Source organism: Canis lupus, chromosome 10, assembly GCF_011100685.1.
Source record: "Canis lupus familiaris isolate Mischka breed German Shepherd chromosome 10, alternate assembly UU_Cfam_GSD_1.0, whole genome shotgun sequence".
Lineage (NCBI taxonomy): Eukaryota > Metazoa > Chordata > Mammalia > Carnivora > Canidae > Canis > Canis lupus.
The window spans coordinates 50,349,781-50,373,936 of NC_049231.1; the positions used below are offsets into that span (position 1 = coordinate 50,349,781).

Below are 24,156 nucleotides of genomic sequence, written 5' to 3' on the forward strand. Positions count from 1 at the left end.
ACTGGGAAAGATGGACTTTGACCAATCCCCTCATTTTACAGTCGGAACTGGGGGGTTTTACAGCATAGTATTATCGACTGAGCACTTACTGCAAAAATGCCACAGACTATGCTAAGTGCTTTACCTTCATATTGTAAAAGCCAAGTAAACAAAAACATAAACAGTTGGGTAAATTATATCCATCTTGCAAGTAAAACAACTGGAGTTTAGATAATATTAACCACTTAAAGTTTACACAGAGCAGTGATCTTAATTAACACTGTTGAAGTAAATAAAACTCCAAAGCCCAGGTTTAATACTCTGATAACTATTGTGTCTCAACAGCCAGACACATTAATCTCCCACCAGATACCTTGCTGGCCTTCCTTTTGACTGAAAGGTTACAACTAATGAAGGTTTTTCTTTTTCTTTTTCTTTTTTTTTTTTTTTAAAGATTTATTTATTTATTCATGATAGAGAGAAAGAGAGAGAGAGGCAGAGATACAGGAGGAGGGAGAAGCAGGCTCCATGCAACGGGAGCCTGATGTGGGATTCGATCCCGGGTCTCCAGGATCGCGCCCTGGGCCAAAGGCAGGCGCCAAACCGCTGCGCCACCCAGGGATCCCAAGGTTTTTCTATTTAATGATTGCCTGCCTAATATGTAATAATACCCCATCATATCAGGATTATCAACGCCTGTAACTTCCCTGTAAAACCCATTTCTCTCTCTCGTCCTTCACTAATCAGTTTTTTATTTTCTGGTGAAACTAGTAACAATGGTATTAAAATGGACTGCTCTCTAGGAAGATATATCTTGTGGCTACAATAATCAGGTAACAATTATACTTAATTTTTAATCTTGGCTCTGGTTTGCTATGGAATCTAAGTTTTTAAAAGGTAGCTAACAAAACAAACCCTAATAACTACTTTTTGAGTAGCTTAAAATTATAGAGAAAGCAATGGTTTAGAAGAACTAAAACAAGGTATAGTTACTGCCAATCCACTCCTAAAGATACCTTTTTTTGGTAAAACATGTCCTGAATAGACAGGACAACTGAAAATTCTCCCTTGCCTTATGAAAAAGAAAAATCACTATGAAAAACATTAGCAAATAGAAGTAAAAACAAGGTTTTCTAATCTTTCATTTAAGCCTTCTGAAGTATAATTTAAAAACTAAACACATGGGGATCCCTGGGTGGCTCAGCAGTTTGGCACCTGCCTTCGGCCCGAGTCGGCACTCCGGAGTCCCTGGATCAAGTCCCCTGTTGGGCTCCCAGCATGGAGCCCACTTCTCCCTCTGCCTGTGCCTCTGCTTCTCTCTCTCTCTCTCTAGGTCCATCATGAATAAATAAAAATCTTAAAACACACACACACACACACACACACACACACAATCTAGATAGTAAAACAACAAAAATGTATCCAAAATCCATCAAGTAAAAATCACCCCCATAACTGATTCTCAAAATTGTTCAACCTCAAGTTAATTAAAGGACTCAGATTCAGAGCAACTGTTGGGTAAATTGTAATTTTTTTATTGGAAAACAAATATACAACTTGGAATGGATTTGAGGCAAATTGTGCCATAAGCAGATTTTCTTTAAGTGGCTAAAACAAAGTTTAAAAAGCAAGTAACAATAAAAGAAAATGTTTCTGGTACAGGACCAGCAGTACAAAAAAATAGTGTACGAGTACCTGGATAATACACCCGTTTTGCAATAGTGCAACTTTTAAGTACATATTGTTGACTGTCCATAGTCCACGCAGAGTTACAACTCCACACTTCAACAACAACATGCTGACAGTTCCTAAAGAAAACTACTTAAAAAAAAGGCATAACCCAGATGTTCCCTCATTTGACCAACTCCATCTAAGTTTAGATGTGCAGAAGGGCTTAGATATATCCAGAGTAAGCCACATGCAACATGTTACTTGATCAATTTTCTAAAATAAGGTTTCAGGACAATGACAGTAAGATAAGGGAAGAAAACATGGAGGAATGAAGTCCTAATTACTATACATGCATATTTTTTGACAGCAGGGGGAAACCTTTTACAGATAAGTTACAAACAAAGAAAAGGCAAATAAACAATTTTGTACAAGAAATTTAACACATTCTGTACAATGTCTTCACTTTGCTGTCATCATTTGTACAAACTCTGAAAAAGAAGAAGTACACAAAAAGTTGCGTCAATGACAAAAGACTGACAAAACCAATCATATTACTCAATCTCGGAGTAGTTTCCAATTCCCCTTTCTTTCCTCAAAAATATACAGTACACAGGAGAACTGGTTTAGGCTAGCTCTATCAAGCTTTGTCAAGCCTAGATCTTCATAAACCAAAATTATTTAGGATTATTAATCAATAAACCAAATTAATTCTTTAGACAAGTTATTACAAATAGAAGCATTCTTGCTCTTAAGTTTAGTATAACAGGAATAATTTTTAGTTGAAGCATTAAGTAAATAATTTCAGATTAAAGCTAATTAGAGGGAAAATAAATCCAATGAAGGAGGGGGAAGCCGCCTTAATTTCATTTTGAGGATCCTGAAAAGTTTATAAAGCTTTTAAAACTGTTTCACTATCATTATACAAAGATCATTTTAGCGCAGTTTGGAGTACAGTGCTTCTCAAACTTTTAACATGCATATGAAATTGTCCAGCAATCTTGTTAAAATGCAAAGAATTCTAGGTATACAGGTAGGACCTTAAAATAAACAGCTCTAAAAAGTCCTCAGATGATTGTGATTTTGGCGTAGTGTAGAAAAACCCCTCAGAAGAGCAGAAATTTTGTAAACATAAAAACTGAATTAGCATCTTCATCTTGTGGGGGTGGGGGTGGGGTGGTGTCACTACTTTTGAAATATGTAACAAATACCTGTGTTAACTTAAAAACCAAAGCACAGAATGAGGTAGTGAAAGACTTACCTTCATAGTTTACTTGACCATCACCATCAATATCTGCTTCCCTGATCATTTCATCAACCTCTTCATCTGTTAACTTCTCTCCCAGGTTTGTCATCACATGGCGAAGCTCTGCTGCACTAATATAGCCATTGCCATCCTAGAAGAAAATTTAGTAAAATATTTAAGTAAAATTATAGACTCAAGAGTTGAAATGAAAGTTTAGGAAGTTTACACCAAGCTTCACAGAGGGAGAAAAATATACTTTTAAAAATACATACCAACCAAGAACAATCTATAGTTGGCCAATAAATTGCCATTGAGAACAAGGCAGGACATCATACGTTAATTAAAAATCACTGTTTCTAGTCCCAAAGTCAGTGACATCTCCTTTGCCAAGATTTATTCTCAAAATTTAATACAATCCCTGATACCTACCTTATCAAACACACGGAATGCTTCTCTAATTTCTTCTTCACTGTCTGTGTCTTTCATTTTTCTTGCCATCATTGTCAGAAATTCCGGGAAGTCAATTGTGCCATTTCCTGAAATGGTATAGTTGAAATATTATAAGAGAATTTAAATGCCCCTCTTCAACTCCCCTTTTCCAAACCCCCAATTAAAAAACACTTACCATCAGCATCTACTTCATTAATCATGTCCTGTAACTCTGCTTCTGTGGGATTCTGCCCAAGAGACCTCATTACAGTTCCCAATTCCTTTGTTGTTATAGTTCCATCGCCATCCTTGTCAAATAGTGAAAAGGCTTCTTTGAATTCTGTTTTAAAGAGAGACCACAATCCAAACATACAGATTAACAATAAAAAATAACCTCCTAAATGAAATGTACTAATCAACTCTTAAAGCAAAGATATACATGGAGATAACACCTGAAATCAGTTTTTGATTCCTGAAGAATTAGGTGGGAAAACCTTACATTTCAAACATCTTTAATCATACTAATATCTGCTCATATTGACCTATCAGCAAAGTTTTTTCACCTAAAATCTTACAAAGAACTCCAGTATCTAGACCAGGTAAAAGTCGAAATTATTCTGCAATGAAAAGGCAAAGAATCAAAGCCCTAAACGACTGGCTTCTCTATTTACTACTGAAGCTCAGAGTAGAAAAATAAGACTACTGGTACCCAAGACGTGTTTCTATAGGACTATATGCATTATGTCCAAAGTAATCCTTGAAAATTAAAACTAAGTCTCTTTAAAAACTTACTAACTTAAGAACAACAAAAACCTTAAACTTTAGAACAATGAGATACAAGGAACTATCACCAAAAATCAAAAATGATATTAACAACGGGATGATCAAGATATGAATGGCCAGTTTTAGCTAAGTATTGTTACCACTGCGAACAAAGATAATTTAGACCTTTCTTGAAAACATAAAATCCCAAACTTTTAATGGAGTTGAAATGTATTATCTAACATCTTAAAAGTTGTCTTATGATACTATGTTTAACTCACCACTAGATTACATGGAAAGCTATTGGAGCAACAGTCTAGAATACCTGGCTTCCCCATTTTTTCATAAACTAATGCAGAGATTAAATTTGGTAGTGCAAGGTCATATAAATGAGCTAGTAACACAAAGCTAGTATTTTCTGGTAAGGTACTTTTTAAAAGGTATCAGACCCTGTCCCCATGCAAATCCAAAAGCAAGTTTCCCAGGCTAAATTCCCTCAATGTATTTATACATTTGAAAATGTATACCTGACATGTTTAAGAAATAGTTTCCTTCCTCTTATATAGTCCAAGGCTATTCGTGCCTTTCTATCCTTGTTCCAATTCATATACATCCCAGTTTCAATCCACCATAATCTCTTGTCTGGACTCAACTACTCCTCTACTGATCTGCCATTAACATATATCATACCTCTTAGCTTAAAATGAAATTCAAACCTTGGATCTTCTTACATGCTTGCCCTTATCTCTCTCAAAATCCTGGGAAGCACCATTACTCATACTCCTTTCTCTACCATCTACTATTAAAATTACTTCCAGCTCCAACTCATCAGTTGAAAATGGCAAGTTTACCAGTAACAACCTAGTTGCTCAAACAAGTGTGTGTTAAGTATGTGAGGCCATATAGCATAGAAACTAAAAGTAGACTTTGGAATTCAACTGCTTGGGTTAAATAATCCCAGCTCTGCTACTTACTAGTATTGTAACCTTCAGCAAGTTAAGTTACTCAACCTTTACTACCTCAGTTTCCTCATTTTTGTTCAATAGGAGTAACTATACCTACTTTCCTAAGTTTATGATTTTTTTTTTTTTTTTAAGATTGATTTATTCATGAGACACAGAGAGAGAGGCAGAGACACAGGCAGAGGTTAGAAGCAGGCCCCATGCAGGGAGCCCGAGCGGGACTCCATCCAGTCTCCAGGATCATGCCCTGGGCCGAAAGCAGGCACTAAAGCTGAGCCACCCAGGGATCCCCACCTAAGTTTACGAATTTAATTACTAAGCACAAAGCACTCAGAACTATGTCTGGAAAATACATACTTAGTGTCAAGAAAAAGATCTCATTTTCCTTCAGCATCCAAAACTACACCAAAAAACTCTTAAATTTCTCTTGGTTTTCACAACAGCACATCAGTTTACCTCCTACCTTATACTGCCAAAGGCTCTCTTATTCCCATTTATCTCTCCCACATAGATGTGACCAATTTTCTTATCTTTTTCTCTTTTTGACCATCTCATCTATCACCACTTATAATGAAGACTTTAGTCTACTCGTCTCTCTCAACATAATACAGTAGTCCCCCCACTCTTACCCAGTTTTGCTTTCTGCCATTTCAGTTACCCAGTCAACTGCAGTCCAGAAGCAAATGATCCTTCTGGCATACTGTCCTGTCACTAGCAGCCTAACCCTACATCACAATGCCTATGTCCTTCAACTCACTTCATCTCATCACAGAGGCATTTTATCATCTCACAAAAAGAGTACAGTAAGAGAGATCACACTCACAGAACTTACATTGCAGTATAATAAACAATTGTAACAATAGTTATTGTTGCTCATCTTTTATTGCACTTAACTTATCAATTAAACTGTGTATGTGTGTATATAGGAAAAACCAGAGTTTGCAACTGTCAGTGGTTTCAGGCATCCACTGGGGTCTTAGAATGTATCCTCCTCACACAGATAAATGGTGGGCTACTGTACCTTTATTTCTGACTTCCTACAGGACATGTTCCCTGGCTGACCCCAAGCAAGACTTATCAAAATGAATTCTATATTCCCCAGCAACCCTAGGAATGCAAGCAAAAGACACTAAATTTAATTCTTTCTCCGTGAAACCTGTCAAGTCCTGTTGAATTCTCCCATTTCAATATTGCCTGTTTCTTTCTTCAACTCTACACACAGTATCTTGTTTCATGACCATATCATCTTTTGCCTAGACTATTACAATAACCTTTTAAAAAATTATTTATTTATTCATGAGAGAGAGAGAGACAGAGGGAGAAGCAGGCTCCATGCAGGAAGCCTAATGTGGGACTCGATCCCAGAACTCCGGGATCACGCCCTGAGCCAAAGGCAGATGCTCAACCATTGAGCCACCCAGGCGTCCCTAAAATAGCATTTTAACTGGGTTCTTTAAAATTAACCACACAACTACTTGAGTTATATTACCTCTTTAGATTACCACATTACTTTCTTCAGTTTAAAATCTTTTAACTGCTTAGCTTTAGACCAGGTTATCACTAACTGGTTGGGTAGTTAATTACTACATTCATTAGTTAACATAATTCCATATCATTTAGAATTACTTGTTTTCAGAGGAACTCCTCTGGTATCAGAAGCTTAGTAGCAAACTACTGATGGATTTTATATGAAATTAGCCTACAGTAGATTAATTAGATTGATCCAATGACGAAAACAGATCAATAAATCCCACAAACAGAATTTGATGAAGATATTTCCATTTTACTCAGGTGGGTTTTTTTTTTTTTCTTCTTTTCAACAGGATGGAAAAATACGGTCTAGAAATGCATAAACTATTAGGGTATGAACGCATGGCATCTATCACCTAATATCTTAGGGTACGAGAAAATTAAAGCACTTAGAAACATGATTTTGCTTATATTACATTCACTGCTATAATACTTAGCTAAAGGTATTATTTAACACCACCATCATGTGCAAAAGCTTCCAATGTGTAACTATATAACCATTTTACTATATGACTTAATTATTAAGATGCATGGTAAGTTTATATATGTATTCTTAATTTCAAGGAGTTTTAAAATACATTAACTTAAAAAAAAAAAAAAAAAAAAAAAAAAAAGCTCTACACCCAGCATGGGGCCCAACACAGGGCTTGAACTCATGACCCTGATATCAAAACCTGAGCTGAAATCCAGAGTCAGATGCTTAACCAACTGAACCACCCAGATGCCCCTAAAATACATCAACTTTTAAAATGCTTGCTGGAGTAAGTGAAAAGCAGAAAATAAGACCATATCTATGCTGTAACTATTAGTTTATGGATATAAGAAAGGAACAAATGTCAAGATTTATTCCAAATTTCTTATTTGTATTTTTAAATAGAGCCAGAAATACCTGTTAAATCTCCTTGAAATAAAAATAAACTCAAAGTACAATTTAAATTCCCCTGCCCTTACATCTCACTACCTGTACTTTAGAACTAGTATAATCTTTATGTACAGATGCATTCCATTCTAAACTGTAATTCCCAGGAATTACCTGAATCTAATGTATGTTTACCAACTTCCATTTATTTAGAAAATTCTAAATTATGTCTTAAAGGGCATGTATCAGACTTTTGCTGTCACTATTTAAACGAGTAAGGTTATGATCTTTTATCAAGAAAGTTTTACTCCTACACTTGACTTAAAAAAAAAAAATCCTTGTAGGTTTTTCCTATTAATCCCCTTCAGTGTCAAGCAACGGCAGAATCATCAACAAAATTACTAGTGATGTCACAATGGACTCTTCCAGATTGCTCTTTAAGACTAGGTAAACAATTCTACTAACTTCATATAAACAAACATTCTTTCTAGACTAAGTTATTTGCTGTTATTTCTAAACAAATCTGAAGTAGTAATGATTATCATATGAAGCTAAAATAGCTTTAAAAGAACTTTATACTCAATGTTGAGTTATATTAAGTCTGTTGACATTTTATTTTTTTGGTAAGGACTCTAAGATGTCACTGATGACTACCACTTACAGCTCAACAGGATAAAGAAAATTTGCCTCCACCTCAAAGGTGGACACTGAAATAATCCTATTTAGAAGGAAGGGATTTTGGAGGGAGGCACAATTCTTAGGATAGGGTAGGTAGTGTTCTGGAACATTTTTCGTGTCACACACCTCTGAAAAGAAGTGTATCGATTCTTCAGTCCTTACTATGTGGGAGGCAAAGGGGATACAAGAGGCAACAAAAAGGTCCCCTGTTCTTGCAGAGTTTTATTTTAATAGTATAAAAGCTTTGGCTTCTTTTGCCCTTTTATATTTAAAAGACACAAGCTGTTTTTTTGTTTTTTTTTTTCATAGTTGTATGTGTGTTTGGGAGAGCAATAATGAGCATGAACTCTGACAGATACTTTAATACATTTTCTATCCTACAGTGAAAATGCTATGCCGTGTTCAGCAGTGACAACTACCTGACTGGGAATACCAAGAAATGAAAGGTAGAGAGAGGGGAGGCAAATGTATTAGAGAAGTTAAGAAGTTAAGGCTGAATATATTAATTAGCCCATCACTTCCTAAAGGACATGTTATTTTTAAAAAACTGTTTTAGGATAATTCACATTTCACTGAAAAACTTAAAATAATATAAATGAACAAAGAAATTAGGTCCAAAGTTTTGGTTGACTACTTCAACACTCAATACATGCAATGTATCAACCCTTGAAAGCAAATCCCAGATTCAACTCAAATTCACATAAAAAATAAAACCTGCTTACATTTGGTCCTTCATGCTAATAGCTTCCTAACTTTATATAGTCCTATTAAATAATATTTGTGATGAATATCTGAGATGACTAGTGATTGCTGAGTCCTCCAAATTTGTTTATGTGGAGCGGGCAAGGGGCTTACTTTAAATGGGCTATAAATAGCTGAGTTCCAATTGGGCTTTCTCAATTTTTTCTAGCATAAAAAAAAAAAAAATGCTTTAGTGCTTTTGAACACTTCAAACTTCTTGCCTTCCAGGAAAACTGTGATAGTTAACACTACTTGATGCTTGTGTTAATAAGCCTAAGGAGAGTAAAGGAAGATTTTGCAAAGCATTTCAACATTACAATGAACTAGAAAGGAAAAAAAAAAAAATCCTTCAGCAGGTTTACCCTACAGTTGATGTTAACCCACCATCTCAAAGTTGTTAGAATAACATCAAAAGTACCAATGTTTAATGTTATGACATAAAGACAACATGACATCAAGTTTTACATAACAATTTCACAAATTTCCACGGCAAACAAAAGGAGAGAAGACTTAAAAAGCTCAGTAACAGCTGTTACTGTTCTTTAAGACAAAATTCAACTTACTACACATTTATAAAATAGAATGGTAACTTCTTGATCTAAGTTTTCTCTAGAGATAATGATTATCCCTGGTTGATTCTACATACAATTCTAAGGTCAAAATATTAGCTACTATAAACTGGGGTAAATTCAATGTTCCCTTTCCAATTCAACATTTCAAGTTACCTATTAATTACTACCTGGCTCTTTTTTTATGAGGAGTATTTGGAGTTGCAGTGTTAAAAATTGCCCAGAATTCATGTTTTAAAGATAATCTTCAAGAAAAACAAATGACCACCACCACCACCAAGTTTCCAAAGTATATCTTCACACAGCCTAAAAACTTGCCTTTAATTAGTTAGCCCCATACATCTTTCACAGGCAACTGTACCTTCTCATCTGCCAAAGCAGATTCAATTACTAGATTACATTACACCCATTTGTTACTATCTACTACATAGATCAAAGTCAATTCTTTTTACAGGTATCTTATTTTGAGGTTGGCTATTCAATTTATAATAAAATCCAATGTGTACCACTTAGCTAAGTATTTCTTACCTGCAATCTGCTCCTCAGTCAGTTGGTCAGCCTACAAAGAGATCAGAGATAGTTGAGTTCAGAGTATGTAGATGAGCAGTTAAATTAAGAACCAAGTTTAAAGACTTTCAAGGCTCCCCTTGTACCATAAACAACATTTAGTGTAACATTCCTTAGTATGAGGAACAAACAAAATGTATGCATTTTTTTACTCCTTAAGTAGACAGGTTTAGCTTCAAAGCTAAGCTGTCCTGACCAAGTTTAATACTTATACCTCAAATATTATTTCAGAATACATATAAAAGTCTAAATTTCAAACAAATTGGGGGAAAAAAAAGCAATCTGACATACTAGAAAATTTAAATGGAGCTGTTATTCTTCTAAAGCAAGGGAGAATCCAACAAAAAGTTTCCTTTCTCAAAGTTAGGATACCTAAACTTAAGTCCACTTCCTCTGGTGGATAAAACACACACGAATATCAGAAATCTCCACTGAACCAAACATAATATCCAATGACTACATTCAAAATTACCCCTATTAATGATTAAATACATTATTTTGACATGAAAATTATTTTCCAAACCTAAAAAACCAAACAAAAAACCCCATAACACTAAGTAAAAATCCCATTATATATAAAAATCCAAGCTGTCCTAGTTGGGGCAACATAAAGCTATCAGTTTTTACTTCTCACCTGCCAGGCAACTGCAGAGAATCCAGGATTCTCAACATTTGAACTACATTATTTACTAAATGTTAAGTCTAACCATCCATTTTCTCCTGACTTTTGAAATCCCAAAGCGTGCCTAATGTTAACGTTTGTAGCATAGAGAAGTTGTTTTTGCTTAAAAAAACAAAAACAAAAACAAAAAACAAAAAAGCCCAGACATTGCTAAAGCCCTTTATAGATGCTTTTATTCATCTTCTCAATAACCCTCCTTATCATATAAATAGGGAAAGAGGTTTAGGTTACATTTCAGGGAGAACTACAAAATTAGTAACTAGCGGAGTCAGAATTAAAACACAAAGGTATTAGATGTATTCATTATTGCCTTTAAGTTTTAAATGCAGAGTACCATAATATATAATAAACACATCTGCAAAATACCAAGGCTCCTTTTTTTTCATGTGGCCTTTGATTTGGACATTTCATCACTTAAAATACATGAACCCACAAATCAATGTTTACATGGTACTAACTAGACACAGGCTTCTAGTATTCTTACCTATTCGGAATCAAGCAAATTGTGATTAACCCATTCACTTATTAGTATGAAAGAGTAACACTGCCTGGTTTCATTCTTCTTAAAGAATACCTTAATGTAGAATAGCATCATATTTCTCTAGGGGTCAGCATGAGAAAATTTGGGAAGGAACCCAGAAAGCCTAAATTTCTTTCCCTGCTCAACAATTTTGACTTGACCTCCATGTAAACCCAACTTGTTTCTATTCTGAGAAAGCAAAAAAGCAAAAGGCCTGGTAACTTAAAATTGAAAAGGCAATAATTAAATTCAAATGCAGGAGTTAAAAAAAAATCTACTTTTATCCTTTCAAATCTCAAATCTCCACCAAGTATCTGATATAAAATCAGTCATACACTGTTTTCCCTAAGGAGTAAGATTTGAAACACAGTAAATCCACTGACTTGATGTTCACTTTGTTTGAGACTATTAAGATTTACTTCTACTCTGATTCCATTTTGAAGGACTTCTAACATTTCAGAAAAAAAAGGGCAACATGGCAGGGCGGAGGTAAAAAAAAAAAAAAAAAAGCATACGGCTTTGAATCATTGCTGGACTAGTATCCTAGCTCTGCCACTTAAAAGCCATGTGAGACTGGACAGGTTACTCAACCACTCAGTCAATTTCATCCATACAATATTAGTATCTACCTTATAAAGTTATTGTGCAGAATGAGAAGCTGTGTAAAGGGCCAACCCAAAGAGTTCAGTGATAATTATTTTATATATTAACTAATTAAAGAACCTACAATGTTAAATATGAACCTGACAAGTTCAACTTCCACACAGAAGACAAACATGCATAGCATTATCACCTCTTGCTTCAGAGTAGCAGGGCCCCATTATAAATCTCATATTGACTGTATTATATGCAGGCATTTTGAAGTTTATTTTCTTCTTGCCATATTTTATCTTTTATCCTAGTTATCTTCACCCCATTCTGTCCACCAGATCACTTATGATATACTTAAAAATGACCAAAATACACATATGCACATGTGTGCTTTTTATCATATATTATGGAGATGCCTATTTAAAACTTACCCTTTCTAGGAAGTTATTAAGTTTAAAATGTATTACTGCAACATAGAAATTTAATTTTACTATTCTCATCCATTTACAACCAAGCATTGCATAACATTGTCTAGTGTCTTTTCTAGGTATCAGAATATAAAATTGAGACCATGAAAAACAATAAATATTTGTTAACCGTCTTTTAAAACACCAATCCTACCATTGTTCCATGTTATTTTTGTTTGATTTAATCTGAGAAAATAAATTTCCATAAACTGAAAGCACAAGGTGCAGCCCGGGGAGAGATGCAGCTGATGAAATCAGTTTAGGACTACAGACTTAGTTAAGCTAAATGTATGGAAGGCACAGTATATGTGAAAGCTATGTGCAGAAAGGTAAACAGGGTTTGTTCTCTCAGCAGGGAGGAAGGGGTGGATTTTGGGAAGGTGCATTTATATTAAAGCTAAGAAGGAAGGAAAGAAGAAAAGGAAGTTAGCTATAAAACAAAACTTTAAAATCATCCAATTTTGCTTGGAAAAGCCAAAACTCAATGGTCCCACATCTTGTCCAGCTCTTCATTCATCTCTAGGCAGACACAATCTCAGAAAACTTCACAAATGAGGAGGGGTGCCTGCGTAGCCCAGTTAAGCGAAATCACTCTTGATTTCAGCTCAGGTCAAGATCTGACCTGAAGGTTGAGATATTAAGCCCTGCTTTGCGTTTCCCACTTGGCATGGAGATTTCTTTAGATTCTCTCTCCCTCTCCCTCTTTGCCCTGCCTCCCACCCCCCAAAAAGGAAAAGAAACAGAAAAAGTCACAAATGTACTTTAAGGAATGAACTATCAAACAGAATGCTGTTACTCATATAGCCTTAAAAGCGCTCCTTGATTTTACTTGCAATGTTTCAAAAAACTTAAAGCAGTTTTTATATTTACTACTAATCCAAGATCCAAGGTTTTAAAATAAACTTTACCAGCAACATTCAGATTAAGGCCTACTAAAAGCAAAACACACCACTCCCTAGCACACTAATTTGTAAGCCATTTCCAACTACATGCAAATAAATTTGGTTCTTATTTCTGTCTATGGAGAGTGCCATTTTCTTAGTTAGAAGAACTATAAGAATTATACTTTTGGGAAAACTCAAGCTCATTAACATGTGTGTTTATCTCGGTAAAGTAAATAATAATCCACTGGAGAGGTAACTAGTTCTTACTCCTTTATTTCTCTAACAATTGATGGAATTCCTCCTCCGGTTCATCACTGGAGAGAAAAGCTTCCGGGCACTAGGACACTCTCAGGTTCCACACCAGACCTACTGAACTAGAACAGAATCCGCATTTTTAAGAACCACAGGTGATTTGTAAACACTGGAAACATTAATCTAGACTAATGGGTGATCTGAAAAGTCAATACATTATATATACCTATCAAACATTTCCTAAACAGCGTTCAAAGTGGATATGGATACTCTTGGGAGTTTATCTAGTGAACAGCAGTTTAAAAATAATCCAAAAGTCTTATCTGAATAAATGTATGAATCCACAGGTTTATTTTTTTTTTTTGAATCCACAGGTTTAAAACAGATACAAACTTTTAGCTTTCATTCATTCATTCATTCATTTTTATTCCAAGTTCTACTTGGATACAACAAAGGCTTCATTAAGTAAAATTTTTTCTACAATTTCAGAAGTCAGGGTAATTGTTTTACCTTTATCAAAAGCAGTCTTTAGAATATTTCAGTAGAGTTAACAGATACCCTAATTCTGACAGAATAGCACTTACTACATAGCATCTTACACCAAGAAAAACCATGAAGACAAATTACTTCAGAGAAATTAGGACCTTTACTAAAGGCCTAATTCGATTGCTGTACCTAAATCTAGAACTTTCTATGTATTTAACAGGGCCATACTTGAGTGTAACACCAACTGATCTCCTTACAATTTGACACAATAAACATTATTTAGACAAGCACAAAACTTTCTACCTCTTCCTGTCTTCTACTTATTAGGCAGGCCCCAAAGTCTTCTTGAAGCAATCCCCAGCCCTTTCAATATCAACTACATGTAAACCCAAGACAAATTCTTATTCTTTAAACTTGATAAGAGCCCTAATTTTAAATCTTCTCCAGGTCTTATAATTATTATGTTGCTTTAAGACAACTTCCAAATTAATTTTACTTAATAATGACTGTCAATCTAACTAACTCAAAACCCCCAAAGCACCAATGATGTAAACAGTAACTAGAAAAGCTTATCACTGGCAAGGACCATGAAAGCAAGATTAAAAACTGTATACATCACCCAGAAAATCTATTCGAGTTCCTGATTCAAGTATGAGACTGATTAGGTAAAAATTTTACCGTTCATTTAAAAACATTTTTAAAAACTTATTGCACAATTTAGAACCTTGATTCCATGCTTATAATGTAATCTGAAAGTAAATCCAACCAGTATGTTTGAAGTCAGGAAAAAATAATTTAAAAAATCAAAATAGAATGAATGCATCAAACTTGAATGAACACTAGTTTTAACCAAGGTGAACTCCTCTCCCCACACCCATACAAGCTGGAGGTTTCAGTTGGCAAGGACTCCCAACTCCTGTTTAAGATGTCACCTTGCCTTCTAGACACACCCATCGCTGTAACCACTTGGCAGACGGAAACACAAAATAGGTATTGCAAATTACCGCCCTCATTAGATTTTTTTTTTTTTAAGCAGGAAAAAAAAACCAGGAGTTCCGGTCTCAACTGATGACAGGAAAATGCTTTTGAAAAATCCCCTGCTCCCCCTGCCCCCGGTACACCCTTCCTTCACTACAGTATTTGACAGCCACTACTGTGCAAATGCATTGGACGGCATGTAACCGTGGTCTAGCATTTTCTATACGGAAATACGACTCCTTTTCCACGGAGCTGGAGCTGGAGCTGGAGCGGGGGCAAGGCTGTGGTTAACATCAGGAGTGCACGTGGGTCCTCCATAGAATACAGACGCTGCTTACGGGAGGATAAAAGCCAGTCGCGCCGAAGCCTGCCTTCGGTGAGCGACTAGAGAGCCTTTCAGACCCAAGCCGGAGCAGAGGGCTGTAACGAGACGCGCAGAGGATGCGCCAGACTTCAGGTATAAAAAGCTCATTCCCTTCAACCAACGACGGAGCCACTTAAGATAAATTTGTTGTTCAATGTCCAGCCCGGGGAGCAGGAAAAGGCCCCAGATGGAGTGGGGAAGATTCAGGATCAACCGAGCTTCCTTCTCGCCACCCGGAGCGGGGGAGGGGGGGGAAGGGGGATGGGAACCTGCCAGGCCGCCCTCCCCCCCCACCCATCCCCAACCGGCCGGCCCCGCCGCGCCCTCCGCAGCCCTGCAGGTGCCAGCGCAGCAGCTGGGGCGCGAGCCGAGCGGGCGGCGGCCCCGGCCACGCCGCCCCGCCCCCCCCCCCCCCGGCCGCTCCCCGCGCCGCGCGGGCTCGGCCCACACAGCGCGCCGCGCCCGCCCGCGCGCCCCCCGCCCCCCGCCCGGCACGCGGGGGATGCGGGCTAACGGCGGCGCTGGCGCTCGCCCCGGGCCTCGCGCTCCCTCCCGCCCCCTCGGCGCATGGCGGCCGCGAGCGGACAAAGGCGCTTCCTGGCGCCAGCACTAACCGTCCGTTGGGCTTTTGAATCCGGCCCCGGCACTGACCTTCCGAGATGCCCGACCCGAGGCGCCTGCCCGCCCGCTCCCCGCGCCCTTCCACTCTCTCGTCTGCACCATGTGCTGGGCCGCCCCCCGCCCGGAACCGCCCTCCGCCTCACCCCGCCGAGCCCCTGAGGAGCTCCGCCGCCTCGCGGGCAACGCTCCCGGCCCCCACAGCGCTAGAGCGCTCCTCCCGGAGGAGGACGGCGATGGGGAGCACCTGCGACGCAGCCGCCGCGGCGCCCCCAGGCTCTTTCGCGCCAACCTTCCGGCGAAGACCACTCCGGAAGGGGGTGGGGGGAGCAACGTACCCCCCCAGACAAGTTTCCTTCAGCCTCGTCCCCCCTCAGGCCGAGCGCCGGCAGCTCAGCGGCGCACTCACCATGCTGCAAGCGCTACCGGTCTCCGAGAAGCGGCCACACAACCAGTCAGCTCGCTCGCCCCGCTCGGACTAATTCTCCTCCTCCGCCCCCAGCGCCTCATAAACACCTCCCTCCGCCAGATCCCTCCGCCGCACGCCAGATAACGGAACAGCGCAAACGAGTCCCGGCTAAGCCCCCTCCTCTCCAGCTCGGCTCGGACTCCTGTCTCCACTGTTACGGACTCGACGAAGCAAAAGAGAAAGGGAAGTGGGCGAGCGGATGACGTAAGTGGGTTTCACTGCTCAGCGAGCCCGGGTACCGGCCGGTGGAGTCGCGCCCGCGGGGCGCTACTTTGCGGCGCGGAGGAGCATCATGGTGGCGGCTCGCGGCCGAGGATCGTTGAGTCGGCCTCTGATTGGCTGGTTCGTACCTGCAATGCGTCACTCGGGGCTCGCAGCCGCCGCCGGGACGCGGTGCGGCTTCTGCCGTTGCTGCTCGGGCCGCGCTGCCCTGGCAACTGCGCCAGGCGGCAGAGTCGCTTCCCCTGCGCCTGGCCGGAGAACCTTTCTCCCCCACCCATGCTGCCCTCCCACACTCACACACACACGCTTTCCCGCCTCTCCCCGGTACAGGCGGAGGCGAAAACACCTCAGGCGGAGAGAGAACGACGCCGAAAGACCCCGGAAACCTGTACCCCGCGCCCAGCCTCCCCGCCTCGTGGAGGCCACACATTTTTCAATTTTACTCCCTCACAAAACCCTATAAAAACCTAGGTAAGGAAAATGCAGCTGCTTAGCTGCGAGCCTAATCCAAAAGGGTTCTCCTTATCTTACGAGGGGTGCTTTCCCGGAAAAGTCCCTCAGAAACCACGGCATCAGGGATCCCGTGGGATCAGTTCCCGCCCCGATAGCCTTTTGGTGTCGTGGAATATAACAGGGTCCTCGGTTGGAGTCAGACCTGGGTGCAAGTGTTGGTTGGTCCACTTTCTTAGATGTGTGACCTTGGATGAGTCCTCTCGAGCCTCATAAAATGGAGGAGGTGATAATACTTCTCTGAAAAGGTTTTTGTAAGGATTAAAATGATAGGAATTTTAGAGTTAATGTGAAACGTTCAAGTATCTGGCTCAAGGTAGGTACCCAACAAGCGAGGGACCCTGTAATCAATTGGCCCTTTCGGGTCTCTGACCGCTCAGATTTAAGTGGACGTTTAAAAGACATGTTTAAGAGTCAGCTCCTTGGAACTGGAGCCCGTGTGCGCTGTTGGTGGGAATGTGAAATGGTACAACCACTACGAAAGTGAAAAATTAAAAGACAATTGCCATATCATGCAATAATTCCAATTCTAGGTATGTACCCAGAAGAACTGAAAGCAAGATCTTGAAGAGATGTTGATACACCTATTCTCAAGGCTGTGTTATTCGATATAGCTAAAACTTGGAAGCAACCCAAATGTCCGTCAGTAGATAAATGGATGAGCAAAATGTGGCATATACATACTTAAGAATATCATTCAGCCTCAAAAAAGGAAATTCTACAGGGTGTTGCAACATGGATGAACCTTGAGGACATGTGGTAAGTGACATAAACTAGTCACAAAAAGATAAAGATATTGTAGAATTCCATTTATGTGGGGTACTTAGAGTAATTAAAATCAGAGACAGCAGTTTACCAGGGATTTTCCAGTAGATTATTAGATAAGATAGTGGTTACCAGAGGGTGGAGCAGGGGGAATGGGGAGTTACTGTTTAGAGGGTATGGAGTTTCAGATCTACAGATGAAAAGACTTAGGAGGGTGGGTGGTGGAGATGTTTACACATTTTGAATGTGCTTAATATCACTGAACTGTGCACTTCAAAATGGCTAAGATGGTCAGTTTTATGTGTACTTTATCACACATATGCATTTTTTTTAATTAGCTCTTTGGTCCCACCCCAAATAAGCAAGGGTATGCATAACTTGAAATACTTAACAAGCAGATTGTGAACACCTACTGTATGAATTTGATGTTGACTATAATGTAATTGTTACCATAGAGGGAGCTTACAAGCCACAGAAGTTCCAGAAGGATTTCTAAAGAAGATCACTCCTAAACTGAATCTGATACAATAAATGACCTAGGAAACAAGCAAAAGGTAAGGAGGAAGAGAGAAGCAAATTCCAGGTGGAAGGAAGAACAGAGCAGAGGCCCAAAGACATGCGATTGCATGTCATGATGGAGGAGCTGTCAGTGATTTTAGGCATTACTAGAGCCAGCCAAACACAGGCAAGGGTTGCTGGGAAGTTAGAAAGGAGCTAGGGTTTAATGCTCAAACTGCAGTTCCTCAAGAAGGTTGTTGGTAGAACTAGTGTCCAGAAAGAATCATCTTAGGCTACAGTAAGCCTTAAAATTTCTCAGTGAAAAGCATTGGCTTATGGAGCCTTGAAATGTAAGCGAGCAGGATTTTTAGCAGGCCAAGGTGAAATCTTGCCTGCTGAGGAGAAGGTTGCCCATCAAGACCAAGACATTCTGTAACTGCTATCTGCACATACTTGGAAAGCTTCAGTGGAATTTAACCTCTTTTAGCCTATTTAGACATTTCTTCATACCATTGAAAGTATTTACTAGGCCAGGGATGGATCCTCTTTCTTTCAGTCATGCAAACCAGACATAAAGTGAGTACTCTTTCAATTAGTATTGGCAGCACTGTGACCTTCCTTTCAGTTGAATGACTCTTTAATGAAAACTCAGGACCCTGGATGCCTGGGTGGCTCAGTGGTTGGGTGTTTGCCTTTGACTCAGTGCATGATCCTGGGGTCCTGGGATTGGGTCCTGCATTGGTCTCCCTGCATGGAGCCTGCTTCTCCCTCTGCCTCTCTCTCTGTGTCTCTCATGAATAAATAAATAAAATCTTAGGAAAGAAAGAAAGAAGGAAAGGAAAGGAGAGGAGAGGAGAGGAGGAGGAAGAGGAAGAGGAGAGGAGAGGAGAGGGAGAGGAGAGGAGGAGGGGGAGGGGGGAAGGGGAAGAACTCAGGACCCTCATGCTTCTATTATCCTTACTAACTTAATACTGTAATGAGGCAGGGTCAGGGGAGGTAATTAGCTTTATCTCACAAATGAAATACCATTTAGAATATTACTTAATTGTAGGTACCTCTGCTTCAGAATCGAAGCTGGAGACAAGAGCCCTAAGGCCATAGTTCCACTACTCTGTGTTCTGGTAGCTCCCAAGTCTTTCCAAGGTATTTCTCAGAAATTTATCTATGATTCCTCCTCTGATGGAAGAGCCATCAACAATCTTTTCTCTCAGTCACTAAAAATATTCTCTCTTCACACAGTACCCCATCAGTATGCATAATTTTACATATAAAATTTTTAATGATAGGAAATTGAATGACAAAATGAATAATCACCTCTTCTAGAAAATGAATTTTTAAAAGGATTGATGTGTAACGTATAACAAGCACAAGCTTAAGTCTAACATACAAGTGCGTGCTTAGCATTGTATGTATTGGATCAAGCTTTTAAACAAATATTTGGTAATGAAATATGCCTGTTAAAGAGACTACAGGAAAGTTCTTGGTTTCTAGGCTGAATTTCAGTAAGCCTCTCTTGTAGAAACTTCCTTGCTGACCTCTCCAAGATGAGAAAAAATGAGAAAAAAGTCAAGACTTACATTTAAAGCCATTGTGGTTTATGTGTATTTGAGACTGTTCCAAGTCAATTTATTTATAGAGCATTTGTCTTCAACAAGATGACATACAGTGCAGCCTGAACTTTGGCAATTGCCAGCTGAGAAGCAAAGTTGATGACAGGCACCACACCACAGCCTAGGAGGTGGTTGGTTGTCTTTGTTTCCCTCTCTTGACTAGTGAGGTCTCACAGGTTTCTACCTTTGTCCACTTTGGGAAAATGAGAATGTGCTTCCTCTCCAGGCCTCAGTTCCTCATTTTGCAGAATACAGATAACACAAGTCCTATCCTTTGAGACTTCCTTCCCATAGCTTCTTTCCTCTAGCCAGCTGTCCTAACCAACAAGGACAGAGGACGATCAGACTGGCATTCTTGATTGTAGGGCCTGTGTGACTCTTGACAGGTGAAAGAATTAAGCCCTAAATACCCTAAGGCATCAACAATTTGCTTAACCTCTCTCTTACTCGGATGGCAATTTGTTGTGTGTCAATTTTGAGAGAATGGAGAAACCAGTGCTCAAATCATTTTCTTGTTCTGTGGATCAGGTAAGGAGCCCTAGTTGAGAAAGTGAAGCTTTCCTTTTCTAGCACCTCCCTTCAGCCTCAGTGCTATTATGGGGCAAAACAGAGCTGGGACAGGAATCCAACCAGGTCATGAGAATGTTTTGCCCACAGCATTCTCAATAAGGGGTGAAGAGAATATAGAAAGAACATCCTGCATGGGCTTACACTCATATAAACACGGGAAAGATTGAGGGTCATTAGCTTTGATATTGACATTCTGCCTTTTATTCATTTATTCACTCAAAAAAATTGAGATGCCATTTTAGGGTGACCATCCACATTTGTCCAAAACTGAAAGGTTTCCTGGGACCCAGGACTTTCAGTGCTAAACCATACAGTCCCAGGCAAACCAGGGCGATTGGGCACCTAAGAAGCTGTTACCACTCAATCAATAAATACCAGTAGCCTATTATTTGCTAATGTGCAATGATAAGAATGAGCATAGGAGACCATGGGAGCATGTAGGAGGACAACCTAATAGGCAAAGGGAGGACTTCCTAGAGAATGTGATCCATAGCAATTTGAGTAGAGTTGGAGAATAAGGAAAAGGTGTTTGAGGCAGAGAAAAGAAGCACAGAGGAACAGAAATATCATTGTCACCTCTATCATCAACATCATTATTAGCACATTCACAGCCACTGGTGAGTGGGTGCTCACCATGGGCTAGGCACCATGCTGATCACTTTACATATATTGTCCATATTGTTGACCATTCCATTCCTCTTGAAACACTCTTCTCACTTGGCTTTGGGAACAACCCCTTGCAAGTACTTCTCCTACCTCTCTGGCAGTTTCTTTCAAGCTCCTTGGCTGGCTCCTTCACCTGTAGCTGGAATGCCTCAGGATTAAGCCATGGCTCTCTTGCTTGTGACTTTTGACACCTGCCCTGAACAAACTCCCCACTCCCATAGCATTGGCTCTGTGCCAATGACCTCTAAATATGGATGGCAAGATGTAAAGTCTTCCTAAACTCCTGGTCTGTATTTCCAGCCACTCAGGCCACCTGTGGGTTCAGTCAAGAGTATAAACTGAGAATTATATAGCATATGTTATATATGTAAAAGTTGTGAATCAAGCTAACAAACAAATATCTTCTGTTATCTTGACAGATAAACTTTCATAACTTGACAAACTTTCATAACAACCTGGATGGCCATGGCCAATTTTATAACCTTGAACTTACACACCAAATTGTGGAAGTATAAGGAAGCCATCCTCAAACCCACAGCCCACCCATTTCTCTTCTCAACCCCAGCTCCATCTGCACTGTTGAGAGGTCTTACATTCACCTGTGTGTACACAAGCATAGTAGTGAGTAGGCTCCATCAACAGCCCCACTGTTGTCCATCCCTCAGGACCTAGAGACATGCACCCTTAGAGACAGAGTTCTCTGGAGAGTGGATCTGAGAGAGAAGCCTACATATGCCCTGGAAGCAGCCTCAGTGCTATATGAGCAAGGGACATAGAGTAGTCTTAAAAGAGTAGGGGGATGTGGGCTCTAGGTAGGACATCCCCATGGCCCTTTGTGTAGACGTACATCTGAAAGAGGGCCACAACCAGCCTCTCTAAAGTGAGGCTAGGTCAGGGCCCTGTCCTGAAGTCCTGAAAATGCTTACTGGCAACTCCTCTGGAAGTCCTTAGGTCCTAAAAGCACATCAAAACTGAACTTCTCATATTTTCACCCCAATCTGCTCTCTATTCTGGCTTCATTGAAAAGCACCTCCCTTCATGATGTCACCCAAGCCACGCTGAACAACTTGCAGATATCTGCGTGTACTACACTGTTTTTCCAGTCCTTGTCATTCCTCTTGCTGCTCCCTCTGCCTAGAACATTCTTCTTCCCTTTCCCACTGCCTATTGCACATCCACTTATCCTTGGCCCAAACATCATATTCCCTGTGATGTCTTCCTAGCCCACTCACCCTCTCCCCTTGGTCCATGGAGAAATAATCACTCTCACTCAAAATATCCTTATAACACCTTATGGTACTATATCCTTATAGGTTAGTGGCACCAACTACACTGAGTCCCTTGAGGGACTGTAATTATGTTTTCACCCTTACCTTACTTGGTGACACAGTTGATGCCCAGTAAATTTTGTCAAATGAATAAGTGGATGAATGGACAAGGATATTATCATTTTGCACATGCCTTCTTCACACATTTTTAAACAAAGAAGACTATTACAAAGCGTGAGTTGTCTTATAAATTATAAAAAGGGAGAAAGTGGCCAGCAGGACAATTCTCATCTTCTAATGTAAGTCATTATTTAAATCAATTTGAAAATACTAAATATATATTTAAGCAAATGTAATTTTCATCTTCCTTGAGATTTTTTTGTGTCATTGTATAATAATTGTTTATACAATTTTTAAATTGCATTTCTTCGCATCTTATTTAAGGAATTTGTTGTTCACTCTACATTAGGCTTGATGAAATATGAATTAAAGCAATTAACCACCACATAATTAAGCTAAAAAAATTATGCTTTCAACTGTGAATGGTTTCACAGAAAATGGGTGATTTATGTCATGGTTGGTACTGTAGTGGCAACATGAGGGTATGAATTCTCTGCAACCTCAAAATTTTAACCTCAAGTTTTAATTTCATTTTCTTCATCCTGGCTTGGTTTGTGATTATCTTTTGGCTTATAAAATCAGGATTCCCCAGCCTCAAGACTCTAAAGTGGGCACTATTGGGGTCCTCTCTTCCCTTCTTCACAGTGTCCAATTCCCCACCTAATTATCTAGCCAATAATTCTAGGTTCTGCTCATAGAACTTGGAGTAAACCATTGTCTGCTTTGAAAAAATATTTCCAAATGTTCTAAACTTAACTAGCTACCTGCCTTCTTTCTTTCCTTCATTTCCTACATATCAGTTTTCTTTATGGTGTGCTCTGAATCATACTGTCTGCTATATCTTCCATGAAATTCTTGGTAACAACTTCAGTTTGGAAGCCCATCTGCCATTTTGCTCTCTGTTTGCGATTCACTGACCTCTCTTCTGTAGAGAAATCAGAAACCAGGGGCCGGTCTGTAAAGAAGATTCGCAGCTCTATGTGGCTATGGGATCAGATGCACCCTATGAGAACTTCATTAGAAAGTTATGGATTAGTATCTGGATTTGCTAAATTCTTCATGTTATTTGTTGTGCCCTGAAATCATATTAATAATGAAAGTATACTTTGTGGGGAAATAGTCACCTCTTGTGACTTTCCAAGGTCTTTCCTGGAAGGAAGGAGGTCAGCTTCCCCTCTGCATGAGAAAATGGGAGTTGCGTTAGGTAAAATATCTTCTTTATTTTACTGCTACATTCCCACTTTCACTGGTTCCAAAGTAATAAGAGTCACAACCCCTGCTATTCATGTGGGGGCTGGGGGAGACCTAGATGTGCCCCTGTTTCAATTACAAGACTGATTAAGCATAAAAGAACTGCTTTTTTTTTTTTAACTGCCAAACATTTCCTCAGAAATTTAGTTCTCTATTTTGAAAATTTTCAAATGTACAGAAAAGTTGAAAGAATGGTACAAACTATTCATATACTATCCAGTTTGAGTCAACAATGTCTAGCGTTTGCCACATTTGCTCTTTCTCCCTCTCCACACATACACACACACACTAATCTACAAATTATTTTTTTTAAGATTTTACTTATTTATTTGATAGTGAAAGAGTGAGAGAGCATGTAGGGGGAGGGCCAAAGGG

General features: G+C 39.5%; 1 protein-coding gene and 1 long non-coding RNA gene across 16 annotated transcripts in view; one reads left to right on the plus strand and one right to left on the minus strand.

The window, feature by feature from the left end:
- Positions 1-1,493: 1,493 nt before the first annotated feature.
- On the minus strand, positions 1,494-16,372 carry CALM2 (calmodulin 2). The gene is made up of 6 exons (XM_038551229.1): positions 16,242-16,372; positions 9,952-9,982; positions 3,519-3,662; positions 3,323-3,429; positions 2,909-3,044; positions 1,494-2,138 (listed from the first exon to the last, which is right to left on the minus strand). Exons 1-6 carry the CDS (start codon positions 16,242-16,244, stop codon positions 2,110-2,112), a joined length of 450 nt encoding a protein of 149 aa, XP_038407157.1. The 5' UTR covers positions 16,245-16,372; the 3' UTR covers positions 1,494-2,109.
- LOC102155086 overlaps positions 16,124-24,156 on the plus strand; it is a 126,555-nt gene continuing 118,522 nt past the window's right edge. For 8 of the 15 annotated variants that reach the window (XR_005365900.1, XR_005365903.1, XR_005365907.1 and 5 more), the window contains exons 1-3: positions 16,673-16,994; positions 17,567-17,792; positions 18,254-18,352. This is a non-coding gene — a long non-coding RNA (uncharacterized LOC102155086). Of the gene's footprint in view, positions 16,644-16,672; positions 16,995-17,566; positions 17,793-18,253; positions 18,353-24,156 lie in introns of those variants that run through there. The other 7 variants (XR_005365908.1, XR_005365910.1, XR_005365909.1 and 4 more) reach the window with 5 other exon arrangements.